The following is a 13,560-nucleotide window of genomic DNA, read 5'->3' as shown; positions in this document are numbered from 1 at the left end:
ACAAAAAAAGAAAAAGGAAGCAGACAAAGGAGAAGGAGAAGAAAATTTAGTTTGGGATAGGGTGTGTGTGTGTGATTCGTCTGTGTGTGGAGAGCAGCTGTTTGTTTAAGAGGAGATGGGAAGTATCAGGGGTCCTGATGGCATCCAATTAAGGCAGATAAAATGATGATGAATTGCAGTCGGGCAGTGGAGACGTATGCTCCTGTGTTCATGAGCTCACACACACACACACACACAAACATATAGGAAGACAGCCGAAGAAGAAGAAGGGGAAGGGAATGTACAGATTTGGAGAAGATCGCTTTGGGAAATAAAGGAAAGGTGAGAAATGCAAAGGAATTTGGAGGCAGAAATCCCCCCCTCCCAAAAAAAAAAGAAGTAGAGCAGCATGAAAGATGAATGAGCAGGAGGTGGAGAGAGCACAAAGAGTCCAACAGCACCTTACAGGAAGTGTTCTGGAGAAGAGGGAGAGAACAACTTATTTACTTCTTTCCAAAATGAGGAAAAAATGGCAGAGAGAAGAATGATGGATTGATAGACAGAGCAAATAGAGGTCTGGAGAAGAGGCCTAACACGACTGCAGGGAGAGTGAAGAACACAGACCTCACTGGTCTAATGGTGACACACATCCCATCGTCGTGTATGTGTGTGCAGTATTTGCTGGCATAAACACTGACACTGTCCTCATGGAGACCAAAACTTGGTCCTAATGAGGCAGAACCTAATTTCTGATGAACTGGTTAAGTTTAGAGCTGAAGATTTGAAGTGTGGTTAGGTTAAATTTAGGATTAGACATTAACTGTTTATGGTTAACGCCTTGGTGTGCGTGTGTGTGTGTGTGTGTGCGTGCGTGCGTGTGCGCGTGTGCGTGCACATGTGTGTGTTGGAGACAGAGACAGAAATGGGAGTTGCTGATGCAAAAGTTTTTTCTTTGCCGTTTGCCGTTTGGAGTTTGTTGGATTTGTTTTGAGATGTAACCGAAAATAAAAACAAAAAAAATGTGTTATTATATTTATTAAAAAAAATATATTCATTTTGAATTCATTATAACAAGCGCATACATTTACTCGTACACAGTGCTTAAGGTGGCAGAGATGGAGCTAATGAGGCCTCGGTGCTGGCTGTTGGAGGGTTGGCGCAGCAGAGCATGGTACAGCCTGGCCTGGCATGGCCTGGCAAAGCTTAATGAGATATAAACAGTAGACCTGCCACCGCAGTCACAGCCACAGCACAACCTGACACAGTTTTAATTGGCTTGCAGACCGTGTTTGTGTGCATGCGTGATTTGTGGAAATCGAAAGAGCATGGAGAATTCACTGGAACTTACTGTGCTGATTAATGGTTATTACTGAAGATTGAAAACCATCCAATGTTGGATGACTTTGATCTTCGTTCACCTGTCATGTTACACCTCAAACAGTAATTATCAGATTAATATTTTGCCATAATACTCTTTTATATGCTTATATATATATATATATTTTAATCATTCCCCATTAATTAGTAGATGTGTGGTATTCCTTTTACTGGCATTTTCCTTCTCTTACACCCGTTCATTATTGGGATGAATCAATGTGACATTTAGTATTGACATCAATGCTGACCGAAATTACTGGATTGGATGTCAAAAAAGAAAAAAGGTTAATTTCTTATTATTATGTGGAAAATGCAGTCTTGTATGAAGTACCTTTTGGTTTTTGGAAGTAAAAGTATTAAGAAGGTGAAGAGTTAAGATTGAGCCATGATAGCTCAGTTGTAGGGTGAGTTGTCTTTCAACTGAAAGGTTGTGGGTTCAATTCCTGGCCCTGCTACTCTATATGTGTCCTTCAGCAAGACGCGTAACCCCAGGTTGAAGCGTGTGAATGGGTGATTTGTGAAACTGTAGTGTAGAGACTCATCAAGACTAGAAAAGCTCAATATAAATACAGACCATTACCAACTCTTCTTCTGATTTTATTTGGTTGTAATGATTAAAAAAGATAGTAAGAGGAAATCTAGTGAAGTAAAAGTAAAGTTGCTAGAAAAATGTCTTATCAATAGATGAGGTAGAAGACTTTAATGACTAAAACTGTGATATTGGACACAAAAAGAGTGTTATAGAGCCATCCCTGCTTCATCCTTCATCCTGACCTTTCTCTTCCCGCCTAGTCATGCGTGTGTCTCCCTCTTCCACCTCTCCTGCCTCCACCTTCCTCCTCGTCTCAGTCCCATCACTGCCTCTCCTCCCCTCTGACAGGTGACGAGCAGAGCTCCCACGCTTCTGTCCCGCATAAATAAGAATTAATTGCTGCTCAGCTATCAGCATATGCCAGCGTCTCCACCCCGAGCTGCTCCTCACTTTCATCATCTATTTCTAATTTCTGTCTCTCACCTTGTATCACTGCAATCTGCAACCTTGACTACTCTACAGCTTTCGCTTCTGATAGCAATGCTCCACCTCATGTTTCTCTATGGTGGCTGACAGGCAAAAGCAGCACAAATTATTGTGACAGCAACATTTCCAAAGTTTGGTGTAGAGAGGAGAGGACGGGAGAGCAGGAGGGAGACTTGTGCCTTTCTTCATTTTCTTTCTGTCTGACTGCACTTGGAGCTTTTTAAAATACTTACATTATTCTAATGTAAGGTAAAACACCTCTGCATGCATCACATCTAATCTCTCTAAGCCTTTGTGTGCTACATAAGTAAATGATGATTATTAAAAAACACACACTGCCCTGAGATTCATTTTGTCGTCAACAAATAATATTTTTACCTCTCAATAAAAAGTGATTGGCACATAAGAAAACATGGCAACACATCGGCAGTAAATTGCGAAAAATTAGTGTTGGATATTAAAATAAAAGTGTAATGAGTCACCGGGGAAAGTGCCTCTGGCTGGTATTCCTTCTGTCAATGACTTGAACTTGATACAAATGCTGTGACATTAATCAAAGTGTCTGTTTTTAGGGATTAGTCAATGTGATCTATCTGTCATCATTCGACAAGCACATCAACGGCTTCATGTTTGAACAAGACAGACACAGAGAACCCAAACACAAAATGTTCAACCTTGTCACAACTCCCCCCCCGCCCCCCCTCTGGCTGCATCACTTTCATGTTATGTGTTTGAGTGAATACGTATAGGTGTCGGTGATATCAAACACTGGGGGGTTAGCGAGCAGCAAAGAATGGCCACCGGAAGAATGGCATTTCTGCAAACGACCAAAAATCTGCTTTTTGTCTGGGGAGAAGTCGAGTAAGCTTACACTAGCTTAATGTGTGGGCTGCAAAATAAGAAACATTGGCTATGGCAGCATTATTTTTCCCTCAAGCCAGCACTTTTCCCTCTCTCCCTCTCTCTCTATCAATGAAGAAAGTATATGTGCAAGCATGTATGCATGTGTGTGTTTGTGTGCAAGAGATAAGCTCGGTAACTGCTCCAACCAAGCTTCAATCCTGTTAGCATTTACGATTAGCACTGGCTAACAGACCGCTATTATGATTGGGAGCTGATTCCACGCTGCCAATCCCACCCGTACACTATGTACACACACACACACACACTAAGCTATAGGAAGGATTACCACTTTGATCCTTGATTAGGAAGCCACATCTGCCGCGAAGACATGTGACTCATGTCAGTCCTGACTTTTAATAGTGCAGCTTCTGTTGAAAAGCAGAATAAATGCAGAAGAATCTGAACGATAATGTTGTGTCAGGTCGTAATTCTTGATAACTGTCTTTGTCACCTTGAAAGAGCCGAGGATAGAAGAAGACAGAAGGCTGATTCTTTCCCGGGTTAGGATTTGCCCCGGGCGAGTTCTGTATTTTTAGCTGTTCAGCTATAGCTCACACTTTGAAAATGACTAATTATCAGGCTGTGACCCTCATAGGAGGTAACCAGTGTTAACTCATCTACCTTCCTTTATCTAGTCCCCCTCCCCTCCTTCAGTTTCCCATGACAGATGACTGGCTGCTGATGCTGAAACCTTCCTCGACTCCCACTTACAGTTCTTTAAATCCTCTTTATGGGAGCTCAGAATGGCTTTGTCTTCTAGTTATTATTTTTCTTACACGTTTTTCTACCCTGAAAAGGGTAATTTCATAAATGACACCAACTTTAACAAGTTATAGAAATGTTTTGCGCCCCAGTACAGGTCAAATGCTGAAGACAGAAGCGCTGTAACCGCATTCTAAATAGTATTTAAATGACATATTGAGTTTGTACTGTCATTAACTGTATCCTGCACTGTATAACCCCCAACACACACACACACTTACACATGCAAATTCTAACCTTTCGAGTCGAGCCTGCTTAATGTTTGCATTTTCAAATTGGAATTTGCTGTGCAGTGAATAAACCATGTACAAGGTGCACGTGTGTATTCCCTAAACTGTACATCGAGTAAAAATGCTGGTTCAGTATGAAAGTTTAATAAGCCTTTGGTGCAATGAGAGGAGCTCTGGGTTATTACCTAACTTTATTACACACACATAACATAACATGGACACACACACTTCTCCCTCACTAAATATTCATGGTTTTGTCCAGCGATGGTACATTTTCAAACAGATGTACGTCTCTCTAACACAGACCCTGCGTTTGTGAATTAATGTGCACATGCCTGTAATGTGGAAACATTTAAGAGGCCAGCGTTATTTGTTATTATTATATATTGTCCATCAGCACTAACACCTCCCCAGTGTACCGCTCCGTGGTGTTAAATGGGGTTAAGATGTCGACACATCTATCATCTATATCTCTATCAGCAGAATCGGCTGCTCTCGTGTGATTTGGAGCGCAATCAGGTCATGATTCGATCGGCTGTTCAGCAGAGAAGCCTGAGTTGTAGTTTTATTGGAAAAAATTACATTGTAATTGAGGCCGCTATACAGGAGCAACAAAGGTGCCAATATACACCTGTGTGACACATTTTGCTGTTGTTCATTTCAGGAAAACACAGCTCTTGTTTGTAGATATGGTTGTTTAGCTTTTAATAAAATGGAAAGAAATGAAGGCCGAGTGTGTCATAGAACTAGAGTGTTAGAGACGGTCAAAATAAGCAATGTGAGGACATCACCAAGAAAGTATTTCCCCTATTTTCTGATAGTTATCAGTGATTCAATATGGAAAAAAGACGTCATTAAAGTAAATACTAATGCTGTCCTATAGTTTCATAAGCCATTGCAATATTGCCTAAAACTGATTAATCAAGTATCAATCAATTACTAAATGAGTTCTTGAATATTTTGATAATAGATTAATCAGTCCTGCGAGTTCCTCTATAGCATTACACAGAATATCTTTGTTTTTGAATCGAAATTTGACATCATTTTCTGCGTTTTGTGGATGAGACGATCAGTGGATTAATCAAGAACGTAATCGTCAGATTAGTAATCATTGATTGCAGCCCTAATTAGGAAGCCATTCTCCTGAGGGGCAGTCTTCAGATTTTAATGCAACATGAATCAAATGTGTGATTGTGAGAAATCCACCTGTTGCTTAGTGCAAACATCGTTGTCAAGAGAACAGCTGCTTCGTTTGAAACTCCTTCGTCTGCTACAACTGGAGCAGATGCCAGATGTGGAGCTGCCCTCAGCCTGATAACACCTCTCCTTTTCTGTGTCTGTCTCTTCTCTTCTCTGCTCTACTTCTCCAGTTTTGTCCCACTTGATTCTCCAGCCTTTCAACCTCTGCTTTATCTCATCTCTTTTCTCCTCTCTTACTGTTTTCTCCTTTTCTTACTGTTGTCAGTGGAGAGTCCGTGTGCCTTTTTGTTCCTCTTATTCTTTCTTGTAGTCTGTCACACTTATAAGCACCCATATGTTCTCCTCATCTCTACGCGGTGAAGAGGTGCTCTTGTTCCCAGGCAGACTGGGTGGTCCCTCGGGGAGAGACAAAGAGTACGAAGGGAGTGAAAGATTGGACTTGCTCTGACTTCAGGAGAGAGAAATAACACTAGACATGTCTTATCTCCCTGCGTTTGCATGTGTTTTTATATGTCATTGGGAGAACTGTGTGATTTGTCTTTGATGCATTTGCTGGCATTGATCTCTGGAAACTGTCCCATATGCAGGATGCATATTTATAGTACTGCGTGCTGTGCATGTGTGTTTTTGCTGAACATGTATGCGATAAAGGAATCTGCTCCATATTTCCTCGCTTGACCGTGGGCGTTCTGTGGGATGGAGGTAAGGGAGAGAAAGTCGGACTGAGATTTATATAGGTAGAGGGAAGGAATAATGAAAGGGAGGGAGAGAGGGTGGAAAAGAGGAGGGGTAGAGAGGAGGATTGTGGGAGAAGGAGAGGCAGAGGAATGTGTGAAAAGACCAAGGCAGACATGTCAGTGAACAAATTGAAAATGCCAATTTCACTTTAGCCCCCACCAGCTCAGGCGCTTATAGCTCAGCTCCAGCCTCTTATTCGATGTGTAAATGAATGGTGTCCACAGAATAACACACAATCACCTCTCTCTATCCATCTCTCCCTCGCTATTTCTCCTTTAACCCTGCTGCTCGTATCATCCTCTCTCCACCCTCTCTTAGCCTTCTTCTCACAAACTTTTCTCTTTTTTTTTTTTTTTAGGTCTCTCTGTTCCACTAGTCCCAGTTCACTTCACCTTTGTGTTTCCCACACATCATCCATCAGCCAGTTTTCCCTTCCTTTAACCATCACCTGTCACTTTTCTTCCCACTTTTTTGCACCTTTTCTGCTCTCTTTCCACTCCCGGATCACTCATTTCTTGCTGTCATCAGCCAAACTGTCACCTCTCTCTCTACTAGCCTTCTCCCAGGTTGAGTCTCTGTGGCTGAAAAGTCGCACATAAATAAATCAGAACACCAAAATATGCCCGGAGACACATTTTAAATGGAATTCTCCTTAAAGTCGCTATGACATCAAATTAATTTTAGTGCTTTATTTACATATATGTTGCTTGAAATGCACCTGTGCAACCTATTGCTATTGGACTTAAAGGTTTGTCCTCAAATCTGCTTTGAGACTTTTGATGACTCATCTGGACGAGTATAGTCATTTGCATCCAATCAAGTACTATATGTGTCTTTCCATCCCCGCTTTGTCCCAACCGGACGTAACATTCAGATGCAGCCACATCTTTGGGCTGTCTTTCATGATTAGCTAATATGTTGTGTTGAGTCATAGCTTTAATGCCCATCCAGTGCCATTGGCCATTCTTATGGGGCTTCTCTTCTAGCAGCTACTCTACTCGACTTGATTCTACTCAGGGTTTTTTGTTTTTCCATTAGTGATAGTACCTGGAACCTGGTGCTTTTTTTGGTACCTGCTCTGGCAAGGTTCCAGGCGAGCTGAGCTGATATTAAAATGTGATGTCAACAGACTGCAAGAGTGTTACAGCGCAAAAATACACAGCGGTCCGTCTACAAGGTGCAGAGATTCCTGTGTTTGGTAGCTGATGAAAGGATCCAGAGAGAGCCGGACGTCGCATATAAAACGGCAGTTTCACATAGCCATGCTATGACAACCCTGCCCAAGTTGAGGAGGTTACTATAATATAATGGAAAAGGATGTGCCTGATACCCAAATCAAGTACAGTTGAGTTGAGTAGTGCCAAACAGTGCTAGAATTCCAGTCCATTTTAACTGAATCTACGTAAATATGTGGAAGCAGCGCACCAAGAGCCGTGTCATGATGCCATTACCATAACAACTCTTACAGCAAAGTATGTCTGCGTATAAGTGAGAGCGTATTCATGGAGACGCTCTCCCGTATTTGAATATCAACATGTCTGCCTTCAGGGCCCGCTGAATGTAAATCAACCAAATTGCCAAAAAAATAAAGAATGAATTAATCAGCCGTTCACACATACTGACATTGCTGTGTCCTCTCATTTTTCTTATCTCCTGTACGCACATTTCTCCCTCAAATAAATTCGAGTTCGCTATGATTACAGATGTCATGATAAATCTCACTGCATCACGTCGGAGAAGAAGGGGGATATCACATATTGGTGAAGTTGTAGCTAGATTTGATCTGTGAGGGCCCCTTAGCCTCAGGCTCAGAGGCTTTCACATTGGATTTTATCACCACTCCACTCGAGGAGAATAGTCCTGCTATCTCTCACCCTGAGGCCATTGAAGATACTGACCATGGCAGTGGGAGTGAGAGTGAGTGCGGCACCCTTTGACTGACAGAGGTGTTAGGTTAACATGGTCTGTCTCTAGTTTTACCAGCTGTCACCCACACATCACAGTAGCCGCAAAGCAGAGAGCAGGCATCACTATCACTGTCCAGAATCTTTTTCATGCTGCATCAGTGACAAAGTGAGCCTCATCGGGGGCGTAGTGTTCTTGATGAATGAGTGTTTTCAGACTGTTGTGTGTCTACATCAGTGTTCTGCTGCTTTGTTTATGTAAGGGCGGGACTAAGGAGGCAGTATGAGCTGCGTTTTATTTGCTGGTGATAATAGCTGCTGATAATTCATTTGTTCTGAGGTTGGGTGGCGTCTCACTGGAGCTCCTGTTTTTTCCCCCCCCCTTTCTTCCGTTAACTCGCCACCTTCACACTGCCGCTTTTGAAGCTTGTTGTCTCATTTGAAGCAATTGCATAAAACTGATTACGCCGACGACAAGTCAATTACATTTTCAGCTCTTATTAGTTCAGGATGCAACAATGAAATTAGATGAGAATATCATTGTTGGAGATATATTACACTTTTCATTCATCACTGGAATGGAATGAGTCATACAGTGATGGGGATTCCAATCTCTTAATCAACTCGGTGCCAAGCCAGGCAGCGGCGGATATGCCGAGTGTTAAAATCACAATATAGCCTGTCTCTCATCATTCATTTTTATGGCCCTTCAACTGTGTACGCTCCTCGGGCAATGACATTACTACTAGCTTAGCTCAATTGAGCTTGCTTTTAGTGTTTGATGGTTTTATCTATTTCAATGTTTCATGATAAGACTGAGAATGTCATATATTTGTATTATTTGGTATAAGGAAAATGACTATGAATGCTAATCTATCGTTTTTATATTTCAGTATACCTATGAGGGCAATGACATCAGTGACCTGCCTGTGGACCTGTCTGTGGTGTGGAATGGAAACTTTGTCATTGACAATCCCTACAATATCAAAGGTGAGTTTGAGTTACTGTTACCAGTGTTGAAGAAAATTCATTATTATACGAAATTCAATTTTTGTCTTTTGGTTCAGTGAGCACAGCTAAGGTTTCCCACAAGTCTGTTACACCACTGACTTTGAGTGGTCAATCTTTTGTTAATAGACATTAATAGGATAATTATTTGTCAAGACAGCGATTATGTCAAGTATTGAAATTGTGGAAACCGGATCTTTACAGCACTCAAGTGACACATTTCAAAACAATTATTCTTTAGGTTTTATTCAATTTGGGTTTTTATGTTATTCAATTAAGTTTTAGTAGTAGTCTAAGAAACCATAACCAGCCAGTTGTGCTGTCATTCATTTGTAAAACATGATGCTCAATTCAGAGAACTGAGCGATGCAGTCACTTCATATAAGATCTTTTATTTCATTTGATCATATCTTCATGATCTGCATCAACTCTCAGTGTTACACATATTATTACATCATAATGTAATACGATAATGTAACAAGATCGGATTATTCTTCATTAGTCTTACAACGGGTAAATCTGCAGTGTTAAAGAACGGGACATATTGAAAAAAACTCTAGTACATAAACTCCCAGAAATATAGAAAAATATTAAGATTTATATATATAGGATATTGCACTGAATGCAATGATATCACATGGTTTGTATTTCATAATTATAATTAAATATGGGTTATCATGTATGTGTTCTACTACTACTCTAACAGCAGTGGGAAGAAACAAAGCACAATAACTCTCTTTCATACTTATCATCCAAGGAGCTTCCCAGTGCTGTCATAATGATATAGCGTGCATATGTGCATCTGAAAACAGTATATATACTCAAATGAATTACCACGCCTTACCCTTCAAACAAAGAACCATGTGGTTAACGATACATACACATAATCGATGGCCACAGTGAGGGAAGACAATGAGATCACGTCTGTTGGATATAATTACTGGTAGGGCGGTCTTAATACTGCCGTGTCCATGATTATTGTGACCTGTGCAGCGTGGCAGGGGGCTGTAACATTATTCTCCTGCTGTGAAGTACAATAACATCATCGCCTGCCACCAACTGCGTTCACGAGTTCCTGTGGATGACAAGCACAATGAGGGTTATACAAGTGAGGCAGCTGCATTATCTCTTTGTTTCTCTCAGTTGGTTGAAGACACAGAGGGAATCCGAGTTGTTTGTGTGGTATTTTAAATCAAAAACTATTACATCTGTAATGTCTGTGAAGAAGTGTCCATTTTGTCAGTAAGTAAAAGGTGACACCATGGAGTCACTTTGCCATGTTTACCAATGTTACTCTCTCCAGTCCAAATGTACCAAGCGAGCGGTTAAAGTCTCCAATTTCTTCATGATTTATTTATTTTTTTAAAGCTGCTTTCCATGACTGATATGTCACAGTGTATGGATGTTGTAGCACATCCACCATACATGAACATGGAGACCTCAGTGTAATCCACAGTAATGGGGTGTTTATGTTCATGGAGGCAACATAAAATGACAGTCAATGGTTCTCCCAAGGACATGGCGTTATATGCAGAAGTACTGACAGCATACAATATCAACAGCATGCATCAAGGTGTGAGCATTGTGTGGTATCTCATGTGTAAATCTCCTGAAATGTGTCTGGAGGCGACCTGCAGCCAAACTATGTCTTCCTTTCTCGGATGTCAGCCCTCTCCTCTATTACTTTACTCATGATAATCATCTGGTGAAGAGTGATGCTCACTTGTCTTAAATACTGATATGTTAATGTAATTAGAGAGGAGTCGTTCAGCAATCAGTAATTGGTACAGAGTTGCTTTAAAGCTGCTCCATGACCAATGGGATTTGGGTAGGAAATAGCAGTGAGAGAAAAAAAAGATTTTACTGTACAAGTCCTGAGGCCTTTAGTGAAATGATTCCTCAACTCAGCTTTGTCTCTGTGATATTGAAGAAGCACTTTTTTGTGAGGTTGTAAAAAAATACAAATAAAGGAATGTTGATTCATTTCTCAACCTGGATGTAATAGTTTAGCCCCAGTGTTTGCCAAACTTTTTCTACAGGGACCCACTTTTAAAGGTGAAAAACTATCTGACCCAATTTAAAAATAAGAATCGTGACAAGAGCAAAGTTCTGCATAAAATAACCCATTTCTGGAACACAAAATATTATTTTGAACCGGAAAACCAGACAATTTCAAGAGATATGTTTGAGGAAGGTATCAAAATTCTATTTCATGCATGTGTTATTTAATAATTATAAATAAAAAGTTTATCTGGCGACACAAAAAATCTCATGCAACACAATCTGTAGTTTTTGTACACTGATGATTGAATTTCTCTTTCTTTGTCATTCCTCTGTCTACAGCTCACCTGTATAAGTGTTACGCACTGCGGGACAGCTGTGGGATGTGTTTGAAGGCAAACCCCAGGTTTGAGTGCGGTTGGTGCGTACAGGAGAAGAAGTGCTCCCTGCGACAGGAGTGCACTCCCGTGGAGAGCACTTGGATGCATGCCACCACAGGAAACAGCCGCTGTGCACACCCTAAAATCATCAAGGTAAGAGTTGGGAATAATGTCATTTTCTCAGTACCTGTGTGTGAGCTTGCTATGTAAATCACAATTTCATGCAGCCTGACACTTAATATGAAGTTATAATTAGTTATATTTTGTATGTTTTTCTAATTAATAGTTTAGTTTCAGTGGACCCCCGGGTCATTTGAGTTTGAGACCCCTGACCTAAAGGGTCCATAAGGCTGAGGAAGAACCTTTTCAAACATAACAAGGACCCGCTAAATCCAAGTAAAGGAAATACTTTCATCTGTGAAACCAGTCACCCTTTAGCTTCTGTTTGGTGTTCGTCTCCCAGCAACCTAACATCCTAAGTAACAAACATGTCAAGTTTCTATCAGGACTGAGGTCAGAATGGGTTCAAATGACAATATGCCCTTTGTAACATGGTTGTGATTTCCTCTTACTTTGCCTTGAAATCGAATACAGGCCCTGTGACACATGTCACAGACTTCTCATTCTAAGTCATCTATAGAATGAGATTTAAAAAAAAAAAAAGCTGAACTGGTGCATCATTGTTTGGCTTCAGTGAATGAAGGGGACATTGTAGGAAAGAGGACAACAGGGAGGAGAGACAGCTTAGAAGCCATCATCATGACTGCAACCTCAACACAGATGGGCTGGCCAGGAGGAGGCGGTTCACACTCACCAAGTCTGAACACACTGACATGATTAGAGATGATGGCGACACACAAACACACAAACACAGGCTCACCTGTAGAGGCAGAGAGAGTGGCTTTCTGCAGTGTGTGTATGGAAGAGATGGACAAAGAAACCGACAACAGGGATATTGAGGAAGTTAACAAATTGTGTCCCACTATGGGTGCAGAATGTATGTGCCCATGTTTGCATCCGACAGGCCGTGTGAGCGAAGGCATCTTAACACCATGGCTTACCCATCTGTTGCCACCGGTAACCGTGGCGGTGATGATCCTCGTCTGACTGTGACCTGGGTCAGCGTCTGTAGAGTTCACCACAGGAACTGGCACGCATGCACACTCACACACACACAGAGCCTGGTTTGATCCACTGCTGTGTGAGCCATGTCTAGACGTTCCACTCATTCACTTTGTCATTCATCCATCTGCTTTCCTTCCTTCTGTTTTTCTTTCTCTCCAAAATCCTTTCTCAAGGTTTCTTTTTTTACACAGTGCATTCCCGTTTCTTAATTTTAAACCGTAGTGTGTAACTTTTACACAACAAATGTCTATTACATTCAAATCATTGTCAAATGAGGTCAGCCCCACATGACTGCCTCTGTGTCTCTCAGTATTGCAGTGTTTAGAGCTCACCTGGCCTGGTGACATTCCCGCGCTTCCCATAGGAAGTCATTTGTTTTATGTCAAAACAGATGGACGCAACAGCAACATTGTGCTAAAGCGAGTCGGCTGCAAACAAGTTAGAGTCGGAATGAAAACACAAAGAAATGCCCAAGAAGGTTCACAGTGCAGCTTTAAACATGCATTTATATATATATATATATATACACATATATATATATATATATATATATATATATATATATATATATATATATATATATATATATATATACATATATATATATATATATATATATATATATATACATATATATACATAATGTAATGAAGGCCCATTTAACCAGTGCAGATTTGGTAAGGATGAAAATAAAAAGAAATGGAGATATTGGGTAATTGGGGCACTGACACATAGATAAATCCTTCAACTTATATTCATTCTCTATCTATCCTCGCTTCAGTTATCTTTTTGAAACAACCAGAGAGGCAATTTGGTTGTGTGTGTGTGTGTGAGAGAGAGAGAGAGAGAGAGAGAGAGAGATTTGAATATATGAAGGGGTGAGATGGTGATATGTATGTGCACGCATATGCTGTTGAATACATACGGAGGGGTAA

General features: G+C 40.8%; 1 protein-coding gene across 2 annotated transcripts in view; it reads left to right on the top strand.

Moving 5' to 3' along the window:
* Positions 1-13,560, top strand: part of LOC122767829 (plexin-A1-like) — a 192,826-nt gene that overhangs the window by 139,788 nt on the left and 39,478 nt on the right. For both annotated transcript variants that reach the window (XM_044023327.1, XM_044023325.1), the window contains exons 11-12: positions 9,005-9,101; positions 11,463-11,653. In XM_044023327.1, the coding sequence (XP_043879262.1) occupies positions 9,005-9,101; positions 11,463-11,653 (288 nt within the window). The remainder of the gene's footprint in view (positions 1-9,004; positions 9,102-11,462; positions 11,654-13,560) is intronic.

Source organism: Solea senegalensis, linkage group LG4 (assembly GCF_019176455.1).
Source record: "Solea senegalensis isolate Sse05_10M linkage group LG4, IFAPA_SoseM_1, whole genome shotgun sequence".
Lineage (NCBI taxonomy): Eukaryota > Metazoa > Chordata > Actinopteri > Pleuronectiformes > Soleidae > Solea > Solea senegalensis.
This window is presented reverse-complemented; position numbering and strand designations above follow the sequence as displayed.